The 25,816-nt window shown below is 41.2% G+C and overlaps 1 protein-coding gene across 8 annotated transcripts in view; it reads right to left on the bottom strand.

Annotated features, from left to right (window-relative positions):
• The window catches only part of pard3ab (par-3 family cell polarity regulator alpha, b), a 270,589-nt gene that overhangs the window by 48,201 nt on the left and 196,572 nt on the right, over positions 1-25,816 (bottom strand). For 7 of the 8 annotated variants that reach the window (XM_065953641.1, XM_065953634.1, XM_065953635.1 and 4 more), the window contains 2 exons: positions 21,889-22,017; positions 13,945-14,226 (listed from right to left, as the gene is read on the bottom strand). In XM_065953641.1, coding sequence (XP_065809713.1) covers positions 13,945-14,226; positions 21,889-22,017 — 411 coding nt within the window. The remainder of the gene's footprint in view (positions 1-13,944; positions 14,227-21,888; positions 22,018-25,816) is intronic. The other variant, XM_065953638.1, reaches the window with a different exon arrangement.

The following is a 25,816-nucleotide window of genomic DNA, read 5'->3' as shown; positions in this document are numbered from 1 at the left end:
TTGGCCAATGATTCTGTGGGTTCAAAGTTTTTGGCTTCTTGTTGGATGAATCACAAACAATGCATGGGAGCGGCCTGTCCAGTGGCTGAAATACTTTTCAATATTGCTCGAATAAATCTTTGACTACAATAACTTGTAGAATCTCCTTATGAACAATGTCAATCAATCAAACCTTTAGGACATTGAGGTTTCCCTTATTTCCAATGCTGTTGAGATGACAAGCACAGTAAAACCAGCAAAAACAACAACAAACGTTTAAAATCAATTAAGAAGACCACTGAGATACATCAATAACAGTTACAATTCAAAACGAAGTGGCTAGAAATCAAATTCCTTAACTCTGCAAAAGAGGGAAGATCTCTAATCTTTAGAGTTTGCTGGTGGGCGTTCCATAAAATTGGTGCATCAAAAGAAAATTCAGATTTACTGAGTTCAGTAGAAGCTCGAAGGACTTGAAGAACGGGCCAAACAATGAGCCATGTGGTCCATTGTACTCATTAAGTTGGCATTTTAATCAAATTAATCCCCTTGTCTTAAAACTAACAAAAACTAATTTACAAACTCTGAAAGATGTCGAGAGGTGATGGAACAGTTCAAATGGAGAATATAAGAGATTTCATGAATTTATGATTGATAGAAAAATATCCAGAAATCCCAGGCTTAACCCCATCTTATTATCCCTTCACTGGATAAAAAAACCATAATGTATGCTAGACATCACTGCAATCCTAATTGCAGCATAACAGAATAATATTGGGATAAAGTAGACGTTGATTAAACTCAGATCAAACACTTATTTCAGCTTCTGATTGGGACTCAGTGGGAGTGAATATTTAGTGTGATCACAGCAGGTCGTCTTCCATTAAAATGTTGGGAGTCAGCGGCTTGAATACAGATTACACATATATGGAACATAATCCCCATCAATAAAGCAACTTAAAAGGTAAGCCAAGCAGGATATTTGATGTAATCTGAAGCCGCTTTGGACTGGGAAAAATTGGGCTCTGCTTTATGGTTTAATTTAAGATGTTAATAAAAATGTATAGAGAAACATCTATGGTCATTAAAATGTATTTTATCCAATGCAAGTCTCCACTTTGAATTCCCATTTGACTGAAGGATAATTCCCTGTTTGTTGTATCAATATTAGAATGAATCCGTCGGAACAAAGAGGAGACACCAATCACATGCTTCACAGCTTGTGGACTCAAAAAATAAGGAAACATGTTCAGAAAAGTTCATTATTTCCAGTCTGTTGGAGTGTTGGTTCCAATTTGTTGGTCTTGATTGATGTTTATTCTTCAGAATCGGTCATACAACACTCTTTATTTTGTCGGGGTTCCTATTAAAGATAATGTAAGAGACAATACAGATTTGTGAAGAAGGGTTGAAAGACTTCTTGTATAATCTGTAGCATTTTTCCATCAAGGAAAGGGTTTGGTAAATATTTCAGCTGCTCGCACAGGAACATGGTCAATAAGGTGAGCACGTGTCCTGCTTTGTCCCGTGTCATGCTAATTGAGAATATGTTCTGCCTTTATTTAGCTCTAGTCTTCCAACGTGCAGGCAGTCGACTTTCTAAAACCTGGCTTTTATTGAATGGATGTGTCAGATGTTCGTGTGTCAATCAATAAACACACTTTGGGTCAAGGGCTCGCCAAGTGTTTTTTTGGAACACTTGCCAGAGTTTCTGTTTGTTTTTTCAATTGTAAATGAAACACTACCTGGGTCACTTGTAAAAAAAAAAAAAACCTGGCTACACTATGCAGCACACACACACACATACAGGTCAGCAGATTGTGGTAGTAAGCTAGATCCTGTAATTTGTCCAGACTTACAGATCGCAAAAACAATTTCATGTATACCATATGCGACCAAATCAGCCTGTCTTAAAGTATTGTTGACATTCGTAAGCTAATGGTTTCAATACAAATGTTTATTTTTTGCTGTTATATGCACATTATATGGAAAGCTAAACTACCTCTAGGCATTGCGCTAACATTTCCCTCGCCGCCCTGCACAAACATACTCTTGGTTGCACATCTGGCCTGTTGGCAGCTAGTCCTCCCAAAATGGTCCAAGTAATACTTCTAACCATGAACACCAAACCATGTGTACTCATTTTGATTTAAAGGCCTTCTTTGGATTCCACCAGGGCCGAGACCATGACGTCATCAAAGCTACTTTTTGATGGAGACATCTTTACGATCAAAATTAAGCTTTGGAAAAATCTAATAGTGAAAACATTGGGTTGGTTTTGTGCCCTGGCTTAGAGTAAGTATATGCTTGGGTTTTCATCTCCCTCTAAATGCTGAGGCAAACAAGTTGTGGCAGCGCGGATAATAGAAACCTAAACCCTGTGTAGATAATAAATAACTAGCGGGAGCCATCTGTACTTTAAGAAGCGGAATGATGATGCAGTTTTTTCCAGAAGGGATATAGAAGCAATGTGGAAAAAAAGTCTTCACCCGTCTGGTCTCAGTCCCACCTGAGAACAACCAACTGACCCCTAGAAACCCACTGAGCCGTCCTCTCCCACATCCATGAAGGATTCCCTGGGGCAGCACATATCTCTACTGTAGCTCTTGGCGTTGATCCAGGGATTAGGAGTGGAGGAGGTCTGGCCTGTCTCTCCTCATACACAACATAACCGGTTCCTCGATGTGGGAGCAGATGGCAGCAGACAGACCCAAACTTAATTTTAACCTATCTCACGCTCCACACTCCTACTTTATTGTTTGTATGAGACAATTCGGTTAACTGATGGTGTCAGCCATTTTAAATTATTTTTAATGGATCTCTGGCTGACAAAACAGCAGGCGTGAGCAGGGACAGAATCCAACATGTGCAATGTAAGTGCATTGTGTTCTGCCGATCAGCTCATTCCAAAACCACAAGATAGAGAAGTGCAGATGTGATACTTGAAGCGCCCTTTGCTGTTTGATGACTGAAACTTTTCAGCCTTTTTGGATGTGTGGCGTTGAAATTGAGCTGTAAACGTAAAAAAAAATGATGGAAATGAAGCCAAAAAGTTGAAAGATATCCTTAAAGAAACTTTGAGGTTTTACATTTCCAACATGGACTGTATATAAAAATGGACAGTGAGCCTCAGCCTCCTCCAGCTGGACAAAGATAAAGCCAAAATACAACATGACAGGCACTGACATAACATTTAGAACCAGAGACTGCGCAGTAAGAATCGGCTTAATGTCGAGAGGCGTCATGCCGCTTCCACTACCAGAATATTTTTGCATGTGTAAAGTTTTACGCAGAAGTTGAATGTTTTTTGTAGAGTGTAAATCTTTTTTGATGTATCATGAAAAATAATAATTATTTGCTTTCTTTTTTAAGTTATATTTTGGGGATTTTTGTGCCTTTATTGTAGAGATAGGACAGTGGATAGAGCCAGAATTCAGGGAGAGAGAGAGTAGGGAACGACATGCGGGAAAGGGAGTCACAGGCTGGATTTGAACCCGGGCCGCCCGTCTGGAGGACTACAGCCTCCGCACATGGGGCACGTGCACCAACCACTGCGTCCCCGCTTTTTATGTATTTTTAGACTCATGTCCTATCTGTTAACATAGAGCAGGCTTGCTTTATGACCTGTACTGCAGCCTGTCAAGCAGGGGGAGCTCTACATATTTTGGCCTCACTGAAGATGAGGTTTGTCAGCTGTCCATGTTTTATAGTCTATGATTTCCACTGTGAAATAACCATCTAATGTTAGAAATATAAAGAAAGCACTGAGCTGATGGTTCTTGGATATACAGTACATGCTGTAAAACAGGAACAGATGTCACACTGTTGGAGGAAGTTTTATGACCTACATGTAGAGCCAAACACAATACCTGCACTTGTTTCCCTAAAGCATAACTCGCTGAGATAAAACGGTCACTTATCTTATGTCACCATGCACGGAGGACTCCAATGCATTCCTTTAAGTGATGGGAGACGTCTGCAGAATTGCTTTTCACACATTTCAAGAGGAATCAGTAATTCAACTCATGATCACTGATGCTTCTCCAGCCTCTACATTTTCGGGGCCTGAATTCATAAACTGAGACGTGTTTAGCATCTCGCAGACAAGGATGGATTTTTAACAAAGTCTGTGAGCGTTCACAGGATCTCTGCATGGAAATGGATTCGTTTCACTGTCATTTTTGCACATTTCTGGCAACCATATTAAGCACCCGATCACTAAAGGCAGCTCCTGAAAGAACAGCTATTAATGTAGCAATATGAAGGACAGCAATGGGTAACTATTTTAAGACTTTTTCTTTGGCTTTCTGACTTTGTAAGTATTTTTTTAGTAAAGTTCTTTTCAAAGCTATTTTGAGGAACTTTGTCGAGTTTGTGTTGACCTTGGCAACCCCTTTAAAACAAAGCGTACATCTAATTTCTTTGCTGATTTTGTCCTGTACATGCGTAGGTAGTGTTCTATATAATGTACAGATTCTTCCTGCCCGAGGCGCTGAATGCGGGCAGAGAAGTTAGGATGTTTCCATGTGCACATGACTGACTGGGACCCCTAGAATATTAGAACTTTTCTCTCCCCAATATACAATTATTTGTATTACTTAATGAGGCCCAAAGTACCCTGCAGCACCCCTGCCTCAAGGGTATCACTCACTGAGAAAGATTTCCATGGAAAGTAGAAAATGCAATCCAAGTCTGCTTCATAACAGGCATTAAAAATGACGATAAAGAAAAAGTCAATCTTTTTTGCCATATTGAGGCTTCATTATTCAGTCGGTTTCATAACCAGCTACAAAAAAATGCTCAAAGTATTTTCCATCAGGCAGATTGTCATGGAGATGACACTTGGTGGTGGTTTGTGGTTTGCTTGTTTCACTCTTTGGGAGAAATCTTGGTTAAATCACTTTATGCCTCCCTCATTAACGGGGCCATCAAAAGGTGTCAAAGAGCAAAAATTACCACCGACACTTCTGACAAATAGTTCAGACACACAAATACATACAGGGGTTCTACAATCAACATGCCACTGTGGATCCTGGCTACGAAAAACTGCTCTGTGCCAACCTAGCATTCAATGTTGGTGGCTCATTTTGTCACTGTTAAAGGGGACATATTCTGAAAAATCCACTTCTTCAGTGTCTTTGAACATATATTTGTGTCTACAGACCCACAGAATGTGAAATAAACCCATCCAGTCCTTTGTTTGTGGTCTGCATAAGTCTTACAACTCAGAGAAAAATGCTCCGTTTCAAATGTGCTCTCTTTGTGACATCACAGTGGGATTCTGGTAAGAAAAAATCCCCTACCCTCCCCTGATATCTCCACCCATGGACTCCACCCCCAGACTAGAACAAAACTTTTGCGCAGGTCCGCCATTTTTATTCTCACTACAGAGGAGTGACGTCTACGGGGAAAACTCAGAAGGAGGGGCTCATTGCATTTAAAGAGACACACACACCAAAACGGAGCGTTCTGAGAGAGCTGGTTTATACAGGGTCACAAACCTCCTCTGGTGCTTGATTCATGTTATATTTTGACCAAAGCACAGCACAGATGTTTCATTTAGTCCACAGGGGGACTGTTTGAAAAGGTGGAGAAGGGGGATAATGTGTCCTCTTTAATAAAAGCTTTTGCCAACTCATCATTTCATTTCCTCAAACATCACAATTCCTTTAGTAGTTTTGCTTTCATACTCTTTTGTTACAGTGGAGAAAGTCGATGTTAAGTTGTGTTTAACAGCCTTTTCTCCTTTCCTGTGCTTAAATATATCACCATCAATCCCTTCTCTAAATATAAGATGCATTTGGCTCTGGGATTCAGAAGCAGGTGAGATGGAATAACAAGTAGGCATGTAGATCTTCAAAGGCGTGTTATCTGTGTTGCAGATGAGCTCATGAATCTCCTCGGCTATACCTTCCTGCTGATGACATCAGTTTTCTCAGGTGCAAAAGTTCAAGTCGGTCTTGCGTTATGTAGATGTATTTCACCGGAGGCCAAATATGGTGGCAGCCGATCAAAATCCTGTCCCTGTTCTCATCAGCAGGTTTGGAATCAGCGTTCCGCCTGAGAATTTTTTTTTTTTGTGATGACCCTCAAGCAGAGATGATCCCCCAACCCCCTCCCCACACCGAGCTGCAGTGAGACATCCTGTTCTGCTCAGCGAGTGGTGAGAACACACATTGATATTCTGCATAGCAGCGAACGCCAACATCTTGTCTGTCTGGGTCTATTCGCACTTTATGAGCCAGAGAGTGGAGCAGCTGAGGCGCAGAAAGATGTGTCTTTTTTTTTTTTTTTTCTTTCTCAGGTCTTAAACGCTTGTGAAGAGGGGAGAAAAGTCACAGCTGTGAGTTCCTTCCAAACTCCAGGTTAGTCTGGCAGAAAATAGACAGACAGCAGAGAAGAAGCAAGCCTCTTTTCCACTCCTCCTTTCCAGATGAATAGTTGACTTTATAGACTTGGCTGTGGAGCTGCATTTGTCAGACTTTGAGTTTCTCAGAAAATGAAAACAAGTCTTAGTTTAAACTCTCCTAGAGTGCGAGTTCAGTCCTTTGCTCGGTAACATCTGAAGTCTTGTTCTCCTTCTACATGGATTTATCCACCGTGCTGTGAGAATATGTGAAATAATCAAACAACACTAAAGCTCTTTTCAACGTGAAAACAGAAGGGAAAAAATATTAAGAAACACCATGAGGTCAATGTGTGTGGGCTTACAGAGACATGGGAACCACAGGGAAATAAACAACACGGGTGATGTCTGTTGGTAAGGGGATTATGGGGGATATCCAGTGAGATAGACTTCATCTTTATCATACAGTGTAACACAGTGGCACCTACTGTTTTCCCATGAATCAAACAAAATGATGTTTAAGCTCACTGAAGCTTTTTTGGGCGTTAAAATCCCAACGTAATTATACTGTTTTGAAACTCTGTGTGAGTGTGTGTGTGTGAGCGTTTCTGTCATAGTGTGACATCTGTACGTGTTTGGTTCTCATGTGAGGCTCCTGACAGGTTGGATTAGCAGCATGTTTACTCGACACTGAAGGAGGGAAGGGGTGTGTTTTTCATTCATTCATACTTTTAGAGTAACGCAGCGAGACGAGTGCTGGACTTAACTCTAGCGTAAACATTTGAGGGTTCACTTCCACTAAGGCTGGATTACCATCCAGATAATAAAGTGATGATATTCCAGATGTGAATGAACCAAAGACAAAGACAGTATACTATTCCCGAGAATTTAAGAAAATGTCGACTGAGAGTGAGCAGCACAAACAGAACTCTTAAGTCCTCCATTGTTGTTGTAGTCCACCTGAGCATGGCTCTTGACTGGAACCGTTAATGCACAGGTTCATAATGTCTCTGCTTTCAGGGGCGCTGAACATTTGCAGTTTACACGGCGACTCAAACGTTGGAGTTCTCAAAAGTTTAATCTCTTGAACCTGTTTTCAAAACCTCCTGTTTTCATGCAACAAAAACGTAAACGAACTGTTTCCGACTTGTGTACATACGGCCTACAAGGAGCTTAGAAGCTGCATCAAAAATAGATTCAATCACTTAGAATTTATATTTTGGTTAGATTTGTTTTAAAAAAATGTCTCCACTTTTTCAAATGTTGAGTTCTGAACATTAATATTTAGGTTGTTATTTGGACAATATCTATCTGAATTCCAATAGAAAGAGACATTTTCTCAAACCAACTCTCAGCAAACCTTTTTGTCATGTGTACTTAAGCAGGAGGATACAAACACAATGCCCACAGAAGTGGGAGGAACAGGCGGGCCAACAGGAGCCCACATCTCATTTCTGCCCTGGAGCCACCTCGCTGTAGAATCCAGCCCTCGTGTTACCATCCACAACAGGAATCCCTACAAAATCTTACACAAGGCATAAGCTTTGGATTCACTGTGTGCTGCTGCCTACCTGCCACTGTACTCTATCGGTAGCTCACACACACACACACACCTTTGACCTGTCAATCTCACTGCTCCACATTTCTAACAAATACCCCCATGTGCAAACCAACAAAGAGCCAAGCGAGCGCCTGCATGGAGCACACAGCACAGAGCAGAACAACACACTATTAGACAACATGTGCACACACAGCGTACATGCAGTGATGAGCCATGCACACAAGCGAACACACTAACACCTTATCAGCCTGAGAAAGCTGCAAGGCGACGGCTGTCTGTCTGTTTGTCTGTGCTGTCGCTGTGTTTTTTACTCTGGTGTGTTTGTGATACAACACGACTGCGTTGGCTCCCCCCTCAGAGGGCCCCCCCCCCCCCCTTTATTCCCCCGGTGGAGATGAAATGTAATGGAGCCGATTCAATAAGAGCGCCGCCGCCGCCTCCTCGGGAAAAAAAGAAAACGGGGAGAATCAAATCACACCGAATCCCTCAGAGGCTTTCCCAGCATTCACTGCTGCCTTGTAAGTAGGGAAGGGGAAATAAAACAATGGCGGCTAATTCACTCGCCTTCTGCACACAACAAATCCTCAAAACACGCATTGGAGCGAATGTAGAGAGCCAATAAAGCAATTAAATAACACAGCTTCTACAGTATGTTTCTAATGTAGAGTCAGTGTATTAATTGGAGTGAACACTGAATAAACACACCCACAGTTACTGAGCTTGTACGTACATAGTGTGGATCATCTCCTGTGACTTCATGATTTAACGTTTTTTTGGAAGAATAACATGGATATAAATGCCAATCACACACCAAAGGACCCTGGAGGGAAATGTTTTTTTAGACCTAATGTTGGGAAAACATGGGGAAGAAGGGGTAAAATAATCAGCTTTGGACAATATTTAGCTTGGCAGGATGAGGACGGGAGAAAGAGAGAGAGAGAAGGACCACCAGTGTCCCAGCAGCCTGCAGCAAGGTTATGCAATTTTGTTTCTGTTTCCCCAAACACTCAAAAAAAGACAACGTTCCCAACCAGATATTACACCACACACACCCACACAACAAACCACAGAGCAACACAACTAAAAAACATCAAGGGCCTTTGACTGAAAACATGCACAACTTCCAATTTTATCAGTCTTGTTAAAAATATGTAGCTTCACATATAAATGAAAGGCATCTGAGAAAAACGTCTAATCCTGAAAAGCCGATGTTACAGAGCTTGCCTTGAAATGTTGATGCAGCAGACTATAGTGTGAGCCTGCAGTCCTCATGGTCATGCTCTTTAAAGCAAAAGGAAACAGAAAACTGTTCCCAAAGGCTTCTAAAGGCTCCCTCTTGCCTCTTCACATGTTTTTTTTGTTTTTAAACCTCTGTAGTCAAATGGGAAATTTCTGACAGCGTTTGAAGGAAATAAGAGGCAATTAAAAATTAATTCTGATGGATATTTTTGCAGCTGCTTGTTGTCTTTTCCCCCCCACTCCTGTTTCCTCTTGGGCTGCCCAGTGTTGCGGTGCTGTAGAGAGGCAATCGTACCTTTTTACGGCCCCCTGGAGGAAATAGAGAGAATACAGGGGGGGCGGGGTGATTGTGATACACAGGTTTGGATGTTAAAGACGTTTCTTTTTTTGGGGGTGTTCTGTTGTTAAATGGATTGAGTGAGGAAGGAAGTGACAGCGTCAGGGTTAAGGAATGAATTTTCTTCTTGGCCCGGCAGAAGTTTGGATAACATGATAAAGATGATGATGATGAGCGTGGTGATGGGTTTTGTCATCAGTTGAAGCGGTAGCAGCAGGAAAAGAGTCGTAGGAGTTATATTACAGTGTATTACAACACTATACTATTTAGGCTTTTCTGATCAGTTGTGGTGTTAAATCAGAATCAGAATCTGGGTTTATTGCCAAGTACATTTACACATACAAGGAATTTGACTTGATGTGTTGGTGCTAAACAATTAACAAGGAAATAAAGCAGAACTAGCAACAACTTAAATAATGCAGTATAAGAATATATAAAATAGAATTTAAAAATGTTAAATGTAAGACATAAAAAAATAAAAAATAAAATTAATCATAAATAAATAAATAAATAAATAAATAAATAAATAAATAAATAAATAAATAATAAATAATAATAAATAAATAAATCTCTGTTAAGTTAAGGGATCGTCAAATAGACAAATGTAGTACGTTTATCCTGCTTACAATAAGGGCTTTGCAAAAGCACAAAACTGAATCTGGGAATTATGAACTTATGTTTCTCCACTTTAAGGTGGGCTAAACTCTACAAGATAATCAGGCCAAATTTTTAAATCAGAATCAGCTTTCGGTTCGATTCTCTCCTTCTGATTACAGTGAGCAAAGTCAAACTTTTTTGATTTCTTCTGAAAATGATCTCATACGTTTTGTGGTGTGTTTAGAGGAGGGCTTGAATCTAAAGTCACATTCGATTGCAGAATATTTCATAAGATTTGCAGTCTTAAGAGTCAGGACTTTGGTTTTTAGGTGAACTGAATCTGTTAGTGTGTGTGGTGTGCTGGTTGGGTCATTACATGGCTCTCCATGCACCATTGGAAACAACACTGTTAAATCTCTCACATGTCCTCACCTGTAAAGATTCAATCTTTTAGTGCGGGCCAGGCTCAAGCTTCCCTGCTTCGTAATAATATTATTTTAAGACATTTGATACGACAAAACATTTATTTAGGTTTACCTCACTAGCTTGTCTTACGTTGTAAACCATGTTAAAGGAGCTCCATTAGCATGTGAGATAGATGGATATATACAGACTTTATCAATACCTGCAGGGATATTAAATGGCTCTTGCAGCCGATGACATTCAGCGTGATAATAAAAAAGAAAGAACAAACACACACACATGGATGGGTGGGTTAGATCGCTCTTATGTTTGCAGTTTGATTCACGATGTGACCTTGTGCAGATTAGTGCTATGCAAATTAAGATTAATATTATATAAGGCAAGATTTTAAAAAAAATCTCTTCACCAAAGCATTGACCCTCTTCCGGTGGATTGTGAGTCATCATCTTGTGACAGTCACAACATGGCAGCGTCGACAAAAAGGCCTTTCACAAACACTAATGTTGAACTGTGACATCTTTAAAAAGCTGCGTCCCGCTCGAGTCAGGGCATGAAATGATCAGAAATACAGAATGATTAGATCAATCTGCTTCTGCTGGAAATACAGAAATAAGAAAAAAAACAACAGATTCAGAAAGTGGACAAATCCATCACAAAGCTTCATGCTGACCGAGTGAAATGTAAGACTGTTTAATTTTTGACTTATCATGGCACGTCGTCCATTGTAAGTGTGAGTGTAGGAACAGAATAACATTTTCCTTCACTCTCACTTTCTATGGACGTGTTGTTGCTTTGATCCAATCTCCACATTGCTTAAGCTCTGATATCAGCGTGTGCTGCCATTTGAATCCCATCATAACAAACACTCCCGCTGTAGAGTGAGACCCCCCCCCTCTTCTCTTCTTGGCATGGCAGGGTCTATTTCACTTCCTGTTCAGTAGGGGGGCGGACAGGAAACAGGAAACATGCTTTTCTGGTTCCCTCAGAAGGTATATTTTTCTTCTGATTGGGGATCTGCGAGTGTAACAGAATATCTTTAAGGAGTTTACGTCCCTGGCACCTTGGCAGCTGTAATCAAAGCCTCCTGAAAAAAAGAGCGAGTGTTTCCAGTCTGAGGGCAGCGGGGGTCCGCCACGGAGACTTCATCCATACAGTGAGAAGAAACATGAAAACATGACCGATCCGTCCCACCAAGAACATTCTTTCTACCAAGTGTAAAAGTATTTAAACGTATTCAAATCTCAACAGGGCCAGAGGCAAACCGAAGTCAAACAAAACGCGGTTCCTGGTTTTAATTTTCAAAGATCAATATCACCTCAGATGAATGTCTCTGTGGTGGATCATAATGAAATGCAATAAAAGCTTAATGTCTCTGAAGCTGAGAGGAGCAGTTGACAGGGAAGATGGAGGTGGAAGTTTTGAGGATGTGCGGTCGGAGTTCTCATAAGCTGCAACGACTGAATACTTCTTTATTGACTAATGTCCCTGTCACTGTTCAGATGAATGAATCACTTTTGCTGTAAATGTAAAGAAAGTATGAAGTAGGAATGGTCCAAGATCACAAATCTCAAAGATGATGTCCTCTAGTTTTTTAAACAGAAATTCCATACTCTGATCCCCCACGGGGGATCAATAAAGTTTATCTTTATCTTTTATCTTTATCTTTAAGTACTTATAGTAAGTCATTATAAGTTGCACTGGTATATAAGCTGCAGTCTGTTTCTGGAGGTCTCTCATTCGGGAAAAAAAGGTTTTGATTTCCTCTGTGTGCAGCACAACGTGTAGTTTCTGTGCAGCTGTGTAGCGCTTTGTGGTTCTGATTTCGCCATGTGGAGTTTGCAAGCATGCTAGCTACCTGTATGGAAGCTGTTAGCCTGTTAGCATCAGAGGGAACACCTTTCTCAAAACACTCTTTCAACCAACAGAGGTGTACAATAAAAATGAATGTCATAGTGAGGGGAAAAGTACAGAGCACTATTAGGACCAGGCATAAGAAGTTTAATAAGATCTTGTGTTTGCAGCCTTTCTTTCTCAACCTTTGAAAAACTGAATTAATCTCCACCGTCTCTTCCTTTTTCCTGTGCCTGGCTCTAATCCTGTCTGTTACAAATGAATGAATAAACGAATAACCACAAAAAAATACATGTTCCAAAAAGCACAAACTTCAACTTCATGATGTGAAGAGGTCGAAAAACCAGAAGGAAACTCCTTCACCTACGGGACTCCATATCTATCAGGCATATTTTCCTCTGGTGTGCATCATCGGCATACCTCCACACACGTCCACATCAGGGATTAAAAGAATAACAAAACACACAGAGACAACAGCAGCGCGATGAATTATGAATCAATACAAGCTGCAGCACTCATGGAGTGCTCGCAGGCTGCCGGGGCCATCTGGGGATGCGTGGAAAAAGTATGACGACGACGAAGCCCATTCATTGAGCTGGGGATGTACCCGCATGCACTGCCTGCGTCTCTGCTATACACTGCAGGCTCTCCTCGATTGGCTTCAAGTTTCACCCAAAATCCATCTTCTCTCTGCTCATTGATCGGGGGAAGATTGGGGAAGCAATTCAGCACGGACCCGCAGTGCTGAAAAACTGCTGCGGCTGACAAGATGCCAGCGTTTAGAAGTTTTTTTTTTTCTGGCTGGCTGTCACTGCGGTGGACTCTGCTTTGGGTAACAAGTTTGCAAATGTCCACTCGGCAGCTGTTTATGCATACAAAGTAGATGCAGGAAGATAAACTAAACCCATGCCAGGAGAGGAAAATAATGCTAAAATGCCTGTTGCCAATCAGAAACAAAAGAAAAGTCTCAAATCATGGCAGTGGAATGTTTCACAGTAAGTCAGGCATGAGGCAAAAAAAAGGTGAACTCAACAATAGAGCCAAAGAAAGACAGAAAGAAAGAAAGAGAGGTAGAAAGGTCAAAAGAGACGGGCGAAGAGAGACGGATTTCCAAAGGTTTCCATTCACTCACTGCCTCCCCAGAGTAATCCCACATCTCCCCCAGAGGACGACGCATTGTGTCGAGCAGTCGGCGAGCTGACATTTACCGCCTGCCTTCTGTTGCTTTGATTATTTTTTTCACATCCAGGTGTGATCCAGCCGCCTGCTGTCTCTTCACAATAATGATGCAGCAGAAGCACGCTGGAGGAAAGCTAGGGAATGCAGAGGCGGAATCAGGACCTGCAGAAACCTTTTTACTGACTGGGTCGAGTCTTTTTTTTTGGATTGGGAGGTAAAGAGGTTGCTGAACCATGAATGGACGCATGACTCCGATAGAATGCACACTGTAAGTTTTACCAAGCAATTACTGGATTTTCAAGGTGCCAACAGAGGACAAACTAAAACTACTGCACAGGACTATTTAGGCAGAAAGCTAGTTAATGAAATCAATCTTCCAGCACCGACACTTTTTAAATCAGACCCTTTAAGGTGTAAGAATCCACGCCCTACCTGTCTGCAGATGGAGGTCTGTCGTTGCGGCCCTTGCTGACTTGTGTGTACAGGGTGTCTGAGAGTTGTTGATGGTGGTGTGAATGGACGTGGGGGTATTCGTCCCGGGGGCTGTGGGGTCGGCTGTGCCCGCTGTCCACCGAGCTGTTCAGGGGGTTGATGCCTGCGTACGGGTGCTCCTCCTCCGACGCCCTCTCCGACGTGCGGCTAATGTCCAGGATTTCAGCGTAGTCCCGTTCCCTGGCCTGACGCTCCCGCAGTTCCCGGGTCTTGGCCTGGATCCTGGGTGAGATTTAAATAAGACATGTTGGATGCCACATGCTCTCACTTGGTACTCATGCTTATTCTATTTAGTTTTTTATTGTGTTTCCTTCTGCTATATTGTGTTTACATTAGATTATTGATGCTGCAATACAGAGTATAAATCATAAATATTAACGTTTGAAGCCTGAGTGACGTCAGCCTTCTGTTCCTGCAGGGGGAGCTGGAGGCTCATCAGCAGCAGCCTCCATGTTGGAAATCCTGTCTCAGTCTAACTTTCAGTCAACCAAACGACAGGCTGAGAGCTGGAACTGAGGCGGGTTTTAAGCCTCTTGACGAACCGTTACATAGCGCCCACCTGTCAATCATGTCAGCTAGACGCCGAACTATGAACAACATGTATTGTTCATTAAATCAAAACAGAGCTGTCAGTGATGACAATAACTAATCAGACCTATTTCTTTTTTTGTATCAGGCTGTAAACATGTTAATTTCTGCTGTAAAAACAGCTTTTTTGCCTGTTGTGTGTATGTGACTGAGGGTGTTCCTGGAGCCAGCCTCTAGTGGACACTCGAAGAACTGCAGGATTTTGCACTTGACCTCATTGGTTTCACTTTTCAAGACCAGAGGTTGCTGCTCGGATTAAACATGTCCACAGGAAACCTTGCACTTTTCAACATGCACCTTAACAGAAATCTGATTTTCAACTGTACATAAACTAAACATGAGGCTACATTTTGGAGCAAATATTTGCTTTTCCCGAACACTTGGAGGAGCTCCTGTGAAGAGGTAAATGTTGCAATAGTGAGGTTTTCCAGCTATACAACTACATCTCAAGCAGAACAACTTTCATTGGTTGGGTTAAGCCTCAGTTATTGTGTCAATATGTGCAGGACGTCCTGCTATGTTGCTATTATAAAGAGATGTCTTCCTACATGTTGGGTTCAGTTAAAAGCATCAGGTATGTTAGCTACTATAAGCCAAACTGACCACTGTTAACTGTAGCTGAATCCATTCTTTAAGGTGAATTGGTATATCCTGACACTTCTACTCCACCACACATACAATAGTGACTTAAAACACAACGGCTTACATGACACTGTCAGAAAAACAACTACATATTTAGCACTGTGCAATAAATGCATGAAACAAGTCAAATCCTTTTTGCATCATCGATAAAACATCTCTGTGGGAAATCCAAACCTTATAGTTGACACTAACCTGGAGTTAATCGAGCTAAAGCCTGCGCAGTGTATAAACACCGTGCGGCTGAGAGATGATGTAAATGTCACATGTCACATTAACGAAAACACCAGACGAGCTGCTGCAACATCTGTAAGCCGTTGTTTATTGTGCCTTTTTAACTCTCCATTACAGAGTGAATATGTGGACTCTATTATTTATGTGTTTTTATTCCCCCCCTCTCTCTGAATAATACCATAAACAATACATAATAGTCTCCCGCCCCCACAACAGCTCACACAAAGAGAAGCACTTTGTATATCATTCACAGAGTGCTGCTAATGTATAGCTACCATGCTCTTTTCTCTTTGTGTCTCAAACACACACACACACACACACCTCTGACACCTCTCTGTCTCACATCACACACTGCAATCACACACACACACACACACAATCTCTCTCTCTCTCTCTCTAGGCCATTATCTTGTGAATAACTGGCAACACCATTTTGTACAGCAGGGGGGAACTACCTATCGCGCAGCCCCCATAATTACAGCCTTGCCAATTATCAGAGCTTTACAACTACCAATTATCACACAGCTCTCTTTTTCTCCAGGCCCCCCTTTTTAATGGCAGCGGGAAAGCGAATGGGACAGCCGCGGCGGCGGTGACGAAGCAGGGGGGAAGCAACTTCACTGAACACTTCGCAGGCTTAAAAAAGTCTGATGCTTCCTGCAGAAAAAAATCTGCATGCTGTGCATAATGAAACAATAAGTTTAACAAGGAGGGCCCCCACCACCCCCCACGTTGAAGGTTAGGAGCAAAAAGGGAGTAATTGGTAGGGAATACTTTTTCTTTTTAAAAATGAGGCTTGGTGGGGAAAGTTTTCACAGAGCACTGTGGAGTCTGGACAGGCCTAACAATGTCTTTAATAAAATGTGTACTTATCCGAACAACCCCCAAAACAATTTCTCATGAAAGCTTGTAGACTTGAAAGCTGTTTTTTTTTTTTTTGTAACCATTTGTGGACTCAGCAATTATCTAATAGCGCAGAAGGAAGCAGGGGCCCTTGAGGGATCTATCTTTAAACCCAGAGGAAAAACAGTGTTTTCCATGTGAGAGAGCAGAAGCAGCAGCAGAAGTGGGAGCAGAAACTGATTGTATACACAAGCACACAGTGGCTGATAAGATAAGGCCAGACATACCAATCCAGCAGCTAGGCTTCTATGTGCACCCCCCCCCCCTCCATCCCAACCCCTTCCATAACAAGGCAGTGGACAGGGTCAACAGGGGCCAGTTTCTGAGTGAGGAAGGATGTAGCTGTGCTCCAGTTGTTGGTGTGTGAGAAAGGATACGGTCTCAATTCTTAAAGACTGAAGCTTTGAATAACACGCAAAGAGGGCAACTTCAGAACCGCTCTGAAATATGTCCAAGTGCACAAATGGAACCTCGATCATTTTTCTCTTGATAATTTCTACTTTGAATCGGATTGAGTCTGTGTCTAATCTGTCAATAATGTCATGCATGTTAGAGTTTCTTTAACCATTATCCACATAATACTTTTGTGTTACTCTGTTTGTACTGTAATGTTGGAGCGACCTAGCACCTGGAATTTCCTTCAGGATTAATAAAGTCCTTTCTTATCTTATCTCTTCTCATAAAGACCAAAACAATGTCAGAACATTTTCTCAAAATACATGATTATAACTTCAAAATATAGACAGCTGATGGTCCGTTTCAAGCTGCAAACTCACACCCTGTTCGATTATGTGATATATAACATCTTCTTAAATCTTTGGTCCTCTTGGTCTCAGCTCGGGGTTGTTGGGTTCTTATGATGGGTCCTGTGATGTTTGGGTTAAAAATGTTGTTGGGTATATTGCTGTTGGATTTTCTTTTGTTGTTCAGGCTATTTTGTCTCAATTCTTTCTGTTATCTATGTTCTTTGTGTTTTGGTTCTTCTGCTTTGTTCTTCTTTACGCGTTTGCTGTTTTTCAAAGCACTTTGTAAAGCTGTGTTTTTAAAGGTGCTAGATAAATAAAGTTATTATGATTATTAAATGACCAATTCTCACACTTCTTCTGCCGTCCTAAAGAAAGATTTATTCTTACTAATAAAAAATGTATCAGAGGCAGAATGAGCAAACTTCATTTTTCATTCACGCCATGCATAATCAAACATGGAAATGCAATCACAACCATTTGAAGATATGTAGTAAGTAGGAGATCTGTATTTTGATCGTACAGGTTTTTATTAATGCACAATGTAGACCTGTTGTGCTGCTTAAGTGGATCATTTGAATGTTTTTCTCTGTATGGTTTAAACTGGGGGACCACTGGGAGCCTTTGTAACTGGTGTAACTCAGTGGTGGCCACAGCGATATCTTCCACAGGAAAGCTTTTCAAAGTCACCTTTAAGGCCTTCAGGGAGTGATTGTTTTAATTGCATATTCCCTCATGACTAAATCTAAACCTGACAACATGACAAGAAGTGAAAAAGCAATGTTCTAAAGATGTACGATTGTCCAAATACTACGAGTCTGCTGATTGAAACGGGGACAGGAAGGAAAAGCACACTTGGCCCTAATCATTACCCGTTCAGTCCCACAATATTTGTCAAAGGAAACTCCTGTTTTCTTTCCAACGGCTAACCTTGATGAGAGATGAAAATACTCTATAGGGTAAACGAAAGAAAAGAGTGAGAGGGCGAGCGAAACGAGAACATGGCAGACAGAGAAGGAAAGACGGCTGATAAAAAGGGTATAGAAATGGATTGGATGAGACATTACAGGAGAAGAAATGTGTTTGACGAGTGACCTTTCTACCACATCAAGCCAGAACAATGGTCCATTATGTGCTATTGTACCCACTGTGTAATGAACCTTCCTCTTGGCGGTAATGCTGACACAACTGATAGACCAGGGTGAAAGGCAGGAAGTACATGAAAGGAGAAGGGTCCAGCAGGATAAGATGGCTGCTCACAATCCCTTTGAATAGATAACGTTGGATTATTTGGAAGTGTTTCAGGGATTTAGTATGTAATCGACTTCTGTAAAGATTTTGAGTGAAGAAGTGGTAGTGCTGCCCAATGTCAGGGGAAGTGTAAGGGGACAAATAACATGATACACAGCACACTGCATGGTGTAAAGACTGACCTTTACATTTTGACGATATGCCTGTCTCTTCAAATAACAACTACGGTCGAACGCAGTGTTTGGACTACAGAACTCTAAGCCAACCATAACCTTCATAACCCGCATTATTCCTGCTGATCAGCAGGGGGCGACTTCACTCGTCGCAAAAATACCTATACTATCATATTACCTCTGTCAACATTTTTCTCATAATGTATGGTCAACATCGTAATTTAAAAGTCTTACCTGCAGCATGATTTCTTTTTTGTTAATTATGGTTGAACTTGGAGTAAAATAGACCATAATGCAGGGAATGCTATGGGACATGGCTTTCTATGATTGAAAAGCTGCTTTAACACTTAACTATAAACTAGTGTGGAGGCTTAGAAATGTCAAGATGGAGTTGCCAAAATGCTCAAATCGAGGTTTCAAAGCGGTGGTGCACAAACAAAGTGGTGACGTCATGGTGGTTCCATTATTTTCCGACATACATTCGACAGTCTATACATGTCTCCGCCCGATCTCTTGGCTAGCACTAAAGTAAAGCGTGATCAAAACTGGAAGTGTCAAAACTTAGATTTCCAACTAATAGTCAAACTGAAATGCGTCAGTATTGACCAGTGCCAGTTTTACTACTGGTGCATCCACAGGTAATGGATTTTAATCCAATTGCTTGGAATGTTTGTAACAAAAAAGCACTTACTGATTCGGGCCAAATAAACTTATATTAATGTTAAAAGAAAACTGTTTGCCTGCTCGTCTTATCACCGGACATTTTGACAGCAAACATCAGTTTATTCTCGTAACTGTCCGTCTAGATTTGTTTGCCTGGCTGGGGCTGGGAGTCCACAGAGACCCAAGACTTAAACCTGCAAGGAAAATCCATCCATCCAGTCAATCACAGCTGGATTAAGCGTAGCCTCTGGCAGTGGCCAATCAATAGTCGCTCTGCAGCGAGGTGTCGAAGTTCGAGGCTGAACCTTGGGAAAAGCACACGGCTAACTGGATCATTGCTTTAACAAAGAAGCAACCACATGTCTTCCACATCCTCAGCGGGATGTCCCCCCGTCAATATCCAAGTATCTCAGCCAGTGGTTAAACACAAATGAGAGGCATGCTTGTGCATTTTGAGGGGGGGGCTTGGGGAAGAGGTACACTTTACTGGAGTGAGTCAAACACACAATAATAATGAATGCATTGACTTAAGAACTACAAACAGACAATCCCAAGGTGGTTCCTGCTCTGTGGATGCAGAGTGAACCTACCTTTTTTTTGGTAGAGGTTTGATTCCTCAAACACCAATTTAGCTTGATTTCCCTTAGCTCCTTTTTGCCCTGAGCACTCTACATGCCAAAACCATTACACACATAAAAGAACAAACTAGAGAACAAAAGACTTCTTGCAGAGTTCTTGCAGAGACCCAGCAGCTATAAAGAAAAAAAAGTCTACAACCAAAGAAGCAGAGGCAGCCCAAACTCTTCCACGTTGTATTAGTTCACACTCTGTAGTGTGTTTTAGCTTCAGAGACCATTCAATCCAATTCTCTACATCCAGTGTTGCTGACAGCGAAATGAATCTCGATTAACAGCTTTTTTTCTGTCGATATTAAACCCTACATTCCCGACACCAGCAAGGGGAAGAAGTATGCGTCTTAGAAACTCTCCAATAGTTCCACAAAGCAGAGCTTCACACCTTGTAGGATTCAGATTTCCCCGACGGATATACAAACTCAAAGATGTTGAGTGAATATGAAATGGTAGCAAGTTATCTTTGTGACTTATATACATGGTCCGTAATGGATTTCTGTGTTGCAACATGTTTGAGACTTCATCATGATAATGCATGCACATGACTTTGACATTTAAGAAGGAATAACAGATAAATCCACAGGACTGAATGAACACACAAAAAGGACCACTCTGAACTTTTTTCCTGATTTGCCAGCATAACAAGTGAATCCTCCGACACGGCATTTGCGTTAACCTTATCCCAATTAAAAATAAAGCCTTGGCTATTACCATATTATGGGACTATCTGCTCTGCCGGCGTAAAAAAAAAGAATTACAAACTCAAATTTGATAACGAGCGACTGCAGGGAGTAATGACTCCTGCCCCCTACACCAAGAGCATGGGAATTAATTAGCTGGCGAGGCAGTAATGGCCTTGGCATTTACAAACCGCAGCCCCAAAATACTGGCACACTGCCCGACTGACATTTAGTTTCGAGAGGGAGAGAGAGAGAGAGATAGAGGTTCTGAGAAAGAGATCTACTGGCTTGGGGCTGTTTGGTTTAGGGCACTCGAGCGAGAACAGTTCCAAATTCAGAATTTATTTGTTTCTTTTACTTTTAGCTCATCTTTTAAACGAACAAATTCTTGATTTATTAAGTCATTTATATTGTATTTTATTGCACTGATGGCTTTCTGTACAACAAAGAACATTTTCATTTTGTAGAGTCAATAAATTGTCAAAGAGGGAATTATTTTAGTCTGATTGTTGTGAGATTCAAAACAGTCTTCAAGACCACTTGTTTCCGTCTAATCGTTTATTGGGCTCATCGTGCTGCAGAAATCTGTACTACTTCAAAACAATAGTGCTGTTTGAGGAAAGTTTACCATTTGTCAAAGTCTGGCAATATATTTTTCTGCTCTTTTGATACGTTTTTTTAATTAATTCTAATTGGTAAGGTGTATTTTGTTTTTAAATATTCACACTTTGGGTCACTACCCACAGCTCATAGGTGAGTGTTGGAGCATAAATTGACCTTCTGGCTCAGCTCCCTCTTTACCACTTTAACAAAAAAGTTAACATATCAGCAAAAACGTTGTATTTCTGTTCCATTTAAGGAAGAATGTGCGACTTTTTCATCCAGTAGGTGTCGCCATTGAGCACCAGCATTAAACCAAAACAAACTGCTGTTTGTCCACTATTCTGAATCCTCCGCTCTCCTCCAGAGTCATTTTTTTAAAGCAGGAATCCCTACCAGAGGACTTAAAAGAAACAGCCAAATTAATTTTGCAGTTTTCAGCATTCTGACTTCAATGAGCAGAAATAAAGAAAACAAGAGAAGCAAAGGAGGAGAGACGACCTAGAGGCTTTAATTTGGCTGCTCTTTGTAACTACGATCAAGGCTTTTTCAAAAACATGTTTTTTGCTTTTAAAACATTGTGACTGATCCCAGCAAGAAAAAAAAACAGCTATTAAATTCATTTGACTCTCTCTGATTCAAACAGCGCTGCAGTTACGACAGTTCTTCCACGCTTTGATGACGGATCTCAAAGTCGGAAAGCACACAATGTCCAAGAAAGAGAGTTTGTTCCCAGAAATGACAAATCTAAAGCAATAATTCAACATGAAGACCTTACCTCTCCTGCTCCATCTTCATCTTCATCGTCTCCTCCTCTGAAACCTGTGTCTCCACTGCGCTCCATTTACTGGAGCCTTTACGGTCCAGCTTTTCCCCCGGACGCTCGTCTTTCCGGTGCTTTCCAAACCTGGAATACAAATAAAGAGGACACAGTCAATGTATGTTGGAACACCTGAGGGACTGCTGTGCATTGTTCAACTACATTTTCTGTTTGTATTTTTGAAGCTTTTTTAGTCATGATGTCCAAGTCGCTTGTGTAGTGTCAGAAAAAGATCAGTGAGGTGATGGAAGGTCGAATGTCAATGACACCTTTTACATTATTTAAAACTAACACAGGAAAACATTGTGAATTCTACTTCCCCAGTCGGTACTCTCGTTATGTACACCAGGCCTATTCAACTGAAGACCAACGGGCCAACTCCGGCCAGCAGATCATTTGTATTTACAATTTTTTTTAAAAATAGATCATAATCAGGGGGAAAAACTTGCTATTGACTGTCATTGTTGCCACAGTAAAGACTAGTAAAGTTTAATTGCACAAGTTTAAGTTTGATTCATCTCGGGGTATTCTTTAAATCTTTTTTTCAGGTTAATATATAAGTATGGGAGGGGGGGCGTCGGTTTTGTGGTTAATTTTTAGTTTCATGTCATGTACGTCTTTGTAACCTGCTACTGGATGCTTCACTCGGGATCAATAAAGTATCTATCTATCTAAAAACAGAAGAGCGCTCCCGTTTAATAGAACATCTTTGGTCCTGTGCTCGCAGCCGATCACAATCTTGTGTTGTTAATGATGAAAACGGCTTTCGTGCGGCGTACTGCTGTGGTGGGCTAGCATGTTCCTTAGCTTTCTGAAAATGTGGCCCCCTGAACAATATAGTTGGGTTAGCCCTGATGTACATGATAAGTCTCTCCACTAACATCGCCCTCCAGAGCCTTAAGGGTTAACCCAAAGTGAACTGATCTCACTCAAAATGTTTTTCAGTGATCAGGGAAACAGCTCAATGTATGACTGAACAGCTGATCAAGCCCCCCGAAACCAACCATCTGAAAAGTACTTTTCACAAGTTCAAACCCAATTCAGCTCGTTTAAAGCAGGTGGCGTGAAGACGCGGCCCATCACTGTAATTATATTCATAGGGAGGGAGTTACGCTTAACGAAATAGGAAGCCATTGCAGAGATATTTCAGCTTGATTGACTCGGTACAAAGCTGCAGCCTGTTGAAGAAATGACTTTGGCACAGCACTCGCTTCTACAATGAACCGCCGTGATTATTCACGGGGAAATTGGTCCGCGGAGAATATCTACGACTTCTAAAGAGACAACGCTGAGAGGAACCAAAGAGGTGTGTGTGTGTGTGTGTGTGTGTGTGTGTGTGTGTGTGTGTGTGTGTGTGTGTGTGTGTGTGTGTGTGTGTGTGTGTGTGTGTAAGTAATGGAAGAGACAGACGACGGTGAATGAGAGAAAAAAATTAGTTTGTGCAAGAGAGACTCAATGAATGAAACATTAAGAGAGAAAAATTGAGAAGAGAGAAAAGTGAAGAATACAAAGACAGAGTCAAGAGTTGTGTGTGTGTATGTGTGTGTGTGTGTGTGTGTGTGTGTGTGTGTGTGTGAGGAAAAACACAGAAATATGTAAAAGAAAGTAAAAAAAAAAAAGAAAAAAAAAAAAAAAAGAGAAAGTCAGTGGATCAAAAGCAAAGCAAATAAACATATAAAAACAAAAGGTGTGTGAGTGTGTTCAGAAATGAGGCAAGAAAAGTACAAACTGCCCAACAGGTGTAAGAAAAGAGAAAGAAAAGAAAAAGGCACGCTGAGATTGAGGGTCTGTGAACATGAGCATGAAAAACAATACAGAAGAAAGAGAATTGAAAACAAGAGAAATAAGGTAAAATCAATGAGAGCAACACGGAGACAGAAAGAACAACATGAGAGAATGAACAAGCAGAGAGAAAAACCCTGTGGTGTCAGTGTGGAGGTGTGTGAGAAACATGAAGAAACAAGGTAGAAAAAAAAACAATGGGAAGAAAAGGGGAGAGGGAGGCGAAATGAAAGCTGGAAGAATAAGGGGATATTGTGGAGGACAAAAAAAAACAAAAAACAGGTATATGGGAAAATGAAAGAAATGATGAGAGGAAGAACAAAGAAGGAAACAAACATCACATTGGTTTCTGGACTGGATTTGATTTTCCACAACTTTTCTCTCAACTATCCTGAACCTATGTTGAGTTGTTTTATGACCTGGAAAGTTTTCCTCCCTCGTTTTTTTGTGATCATCGTCTTGGAAATGTCCAAACCAGTTGAAGCGTGCCCTGTGTGAGCTTTGATTTACTTGCTCAGATGTTTCCTAACTTTCAAACAGAATGGGTCAGAGTCGTTCTCTTGCTGCGTCTCACTCGCCCAGTGGACTGAAGCCCCCAAAAGGAAACGGTCCTCGAGCAGAACACATCCTGCAAAGCTTCAGCTCTGTGTGAACCAAGAACAGGAAAACAGAAAATCCAGAGAATAAGGCTGGCAGATGCTACCCAGATGTTCAACATCTTGCCTTTTTATACGCGGACATTAGATAGCTACTGCTGGATTTTCATGTACCAGTGAACAAGTGTGAAGTTTATCCAGTGACCAATAACAGAAACTAACCTTTTTTTATGTTTTGAATACATTTTAAAGATGACTTCCTCCCAAAATAAAATCAAGTTGGCGCCGAGCCACCAGCATCGCAGTGTGTCGTCACTGTACCACCACCTGGCAAAGCGTTATCTCCAACATTTGACCTCCATTGTCAGTTTGAATAGAGGTAGTTATGCTTGAACTTTTTCTTTGATATTTGTTCCCGTCATTTCATGCAATGTGGAAAATATCTTCACCAGGTGATAATAGCATCCTACATTCTGCTATAATGTCCAGTGTAAACACAAGAATGCTCTGAAAATAGCAAATAATGGAACAGTTCAACAGAAATGTCAGAAAAGTTAGTAATTTTATACATTGGTTGTTGGTATGACTTAAAAGTCTTGATTCCAATGTGTGCTTACATTAAATTAATCTGTGCTGTTTCATTGATATTGCAGAGAAGCAATAAATGACTCTAAAGTTTCAGTGAAAACGTCATTTAGAGCTGTGAATCACTCTAATGTTGTCCATCAGACAAACTCTGAACATTTCTCAGAACTGAAGCAGATCGCTCAAGAGGAAAAATAAATAAATCCAATAAAAATCTGCATGTGATTAACTTCTCAAAGTTTCTGGATTCTCATGACAAATTGAGATTCACATACGACAACACGCACTGATGTTGTGGAGTGTTAAACACAAACCAAGAGATGGGATTGGGGATGAGAAACTGCAGAGAGGATGCGGGGTGTGGTGGTGGTGGGGGGGGGGGGAGCTTGGAGACTAAGGTCCATTACCTGATTAATTTGACTGCGGCCGCCAGAAACGCTCAGAGTGACGGCTCGCTGTTAATGCTAAGAGCAGGAGCGATCTATCACCACGAGAGACGGTTGACACTTTCTCTCTCCACACCACTAACTTTCATTAACAGCCTCTTAAAAGACAGCCTAACTCTGCTCTTCACACACACACACACACACACACACACACACACACACACACGCATATAAACAGCAACACACTGAGATTTATGACTAAACGGAGAAAACTTTGAAGACGAGACGGGGTATTAAACCATGACACCGGGGCATTTCATAATCTTTTATTCCAGGCACAGTTAGGCCCCGCTCGTCTTGTGTGCCCGCCGCCATCGATAAAGAAGCTTTGACTGGTTTGTGCGGTTTGAAAAAAGAAAAAAAAAAAACATCCTCAAAATGTCAAGGATTGAGCTAATTTAATTCAGCAGAGCGACCATGTGTCACTCTTAATCCTTTTAAACTCGCAGAAAAATGAAATCAAGTCTGGAGGTGTTG

Source organism: Labrus bergylta, chromosome 4 (genome assembly GCF_963930695.1).
Source record: "Labrus bergylta chromosome 4, fLabBer1.1, whole genome shotgun sequence".
NCBI classification, from domain to species: Eukaryota; Metazoa; Chordata; class Actinopteri; order Labriformes; family Labridae; genus Labrus; species Labrus bergylta.
The sequence above is the reverse complement of the archived record's forward strand: the minus strand, read 5'-3'. Positions and strand labels throughout refer to the sequence as shown.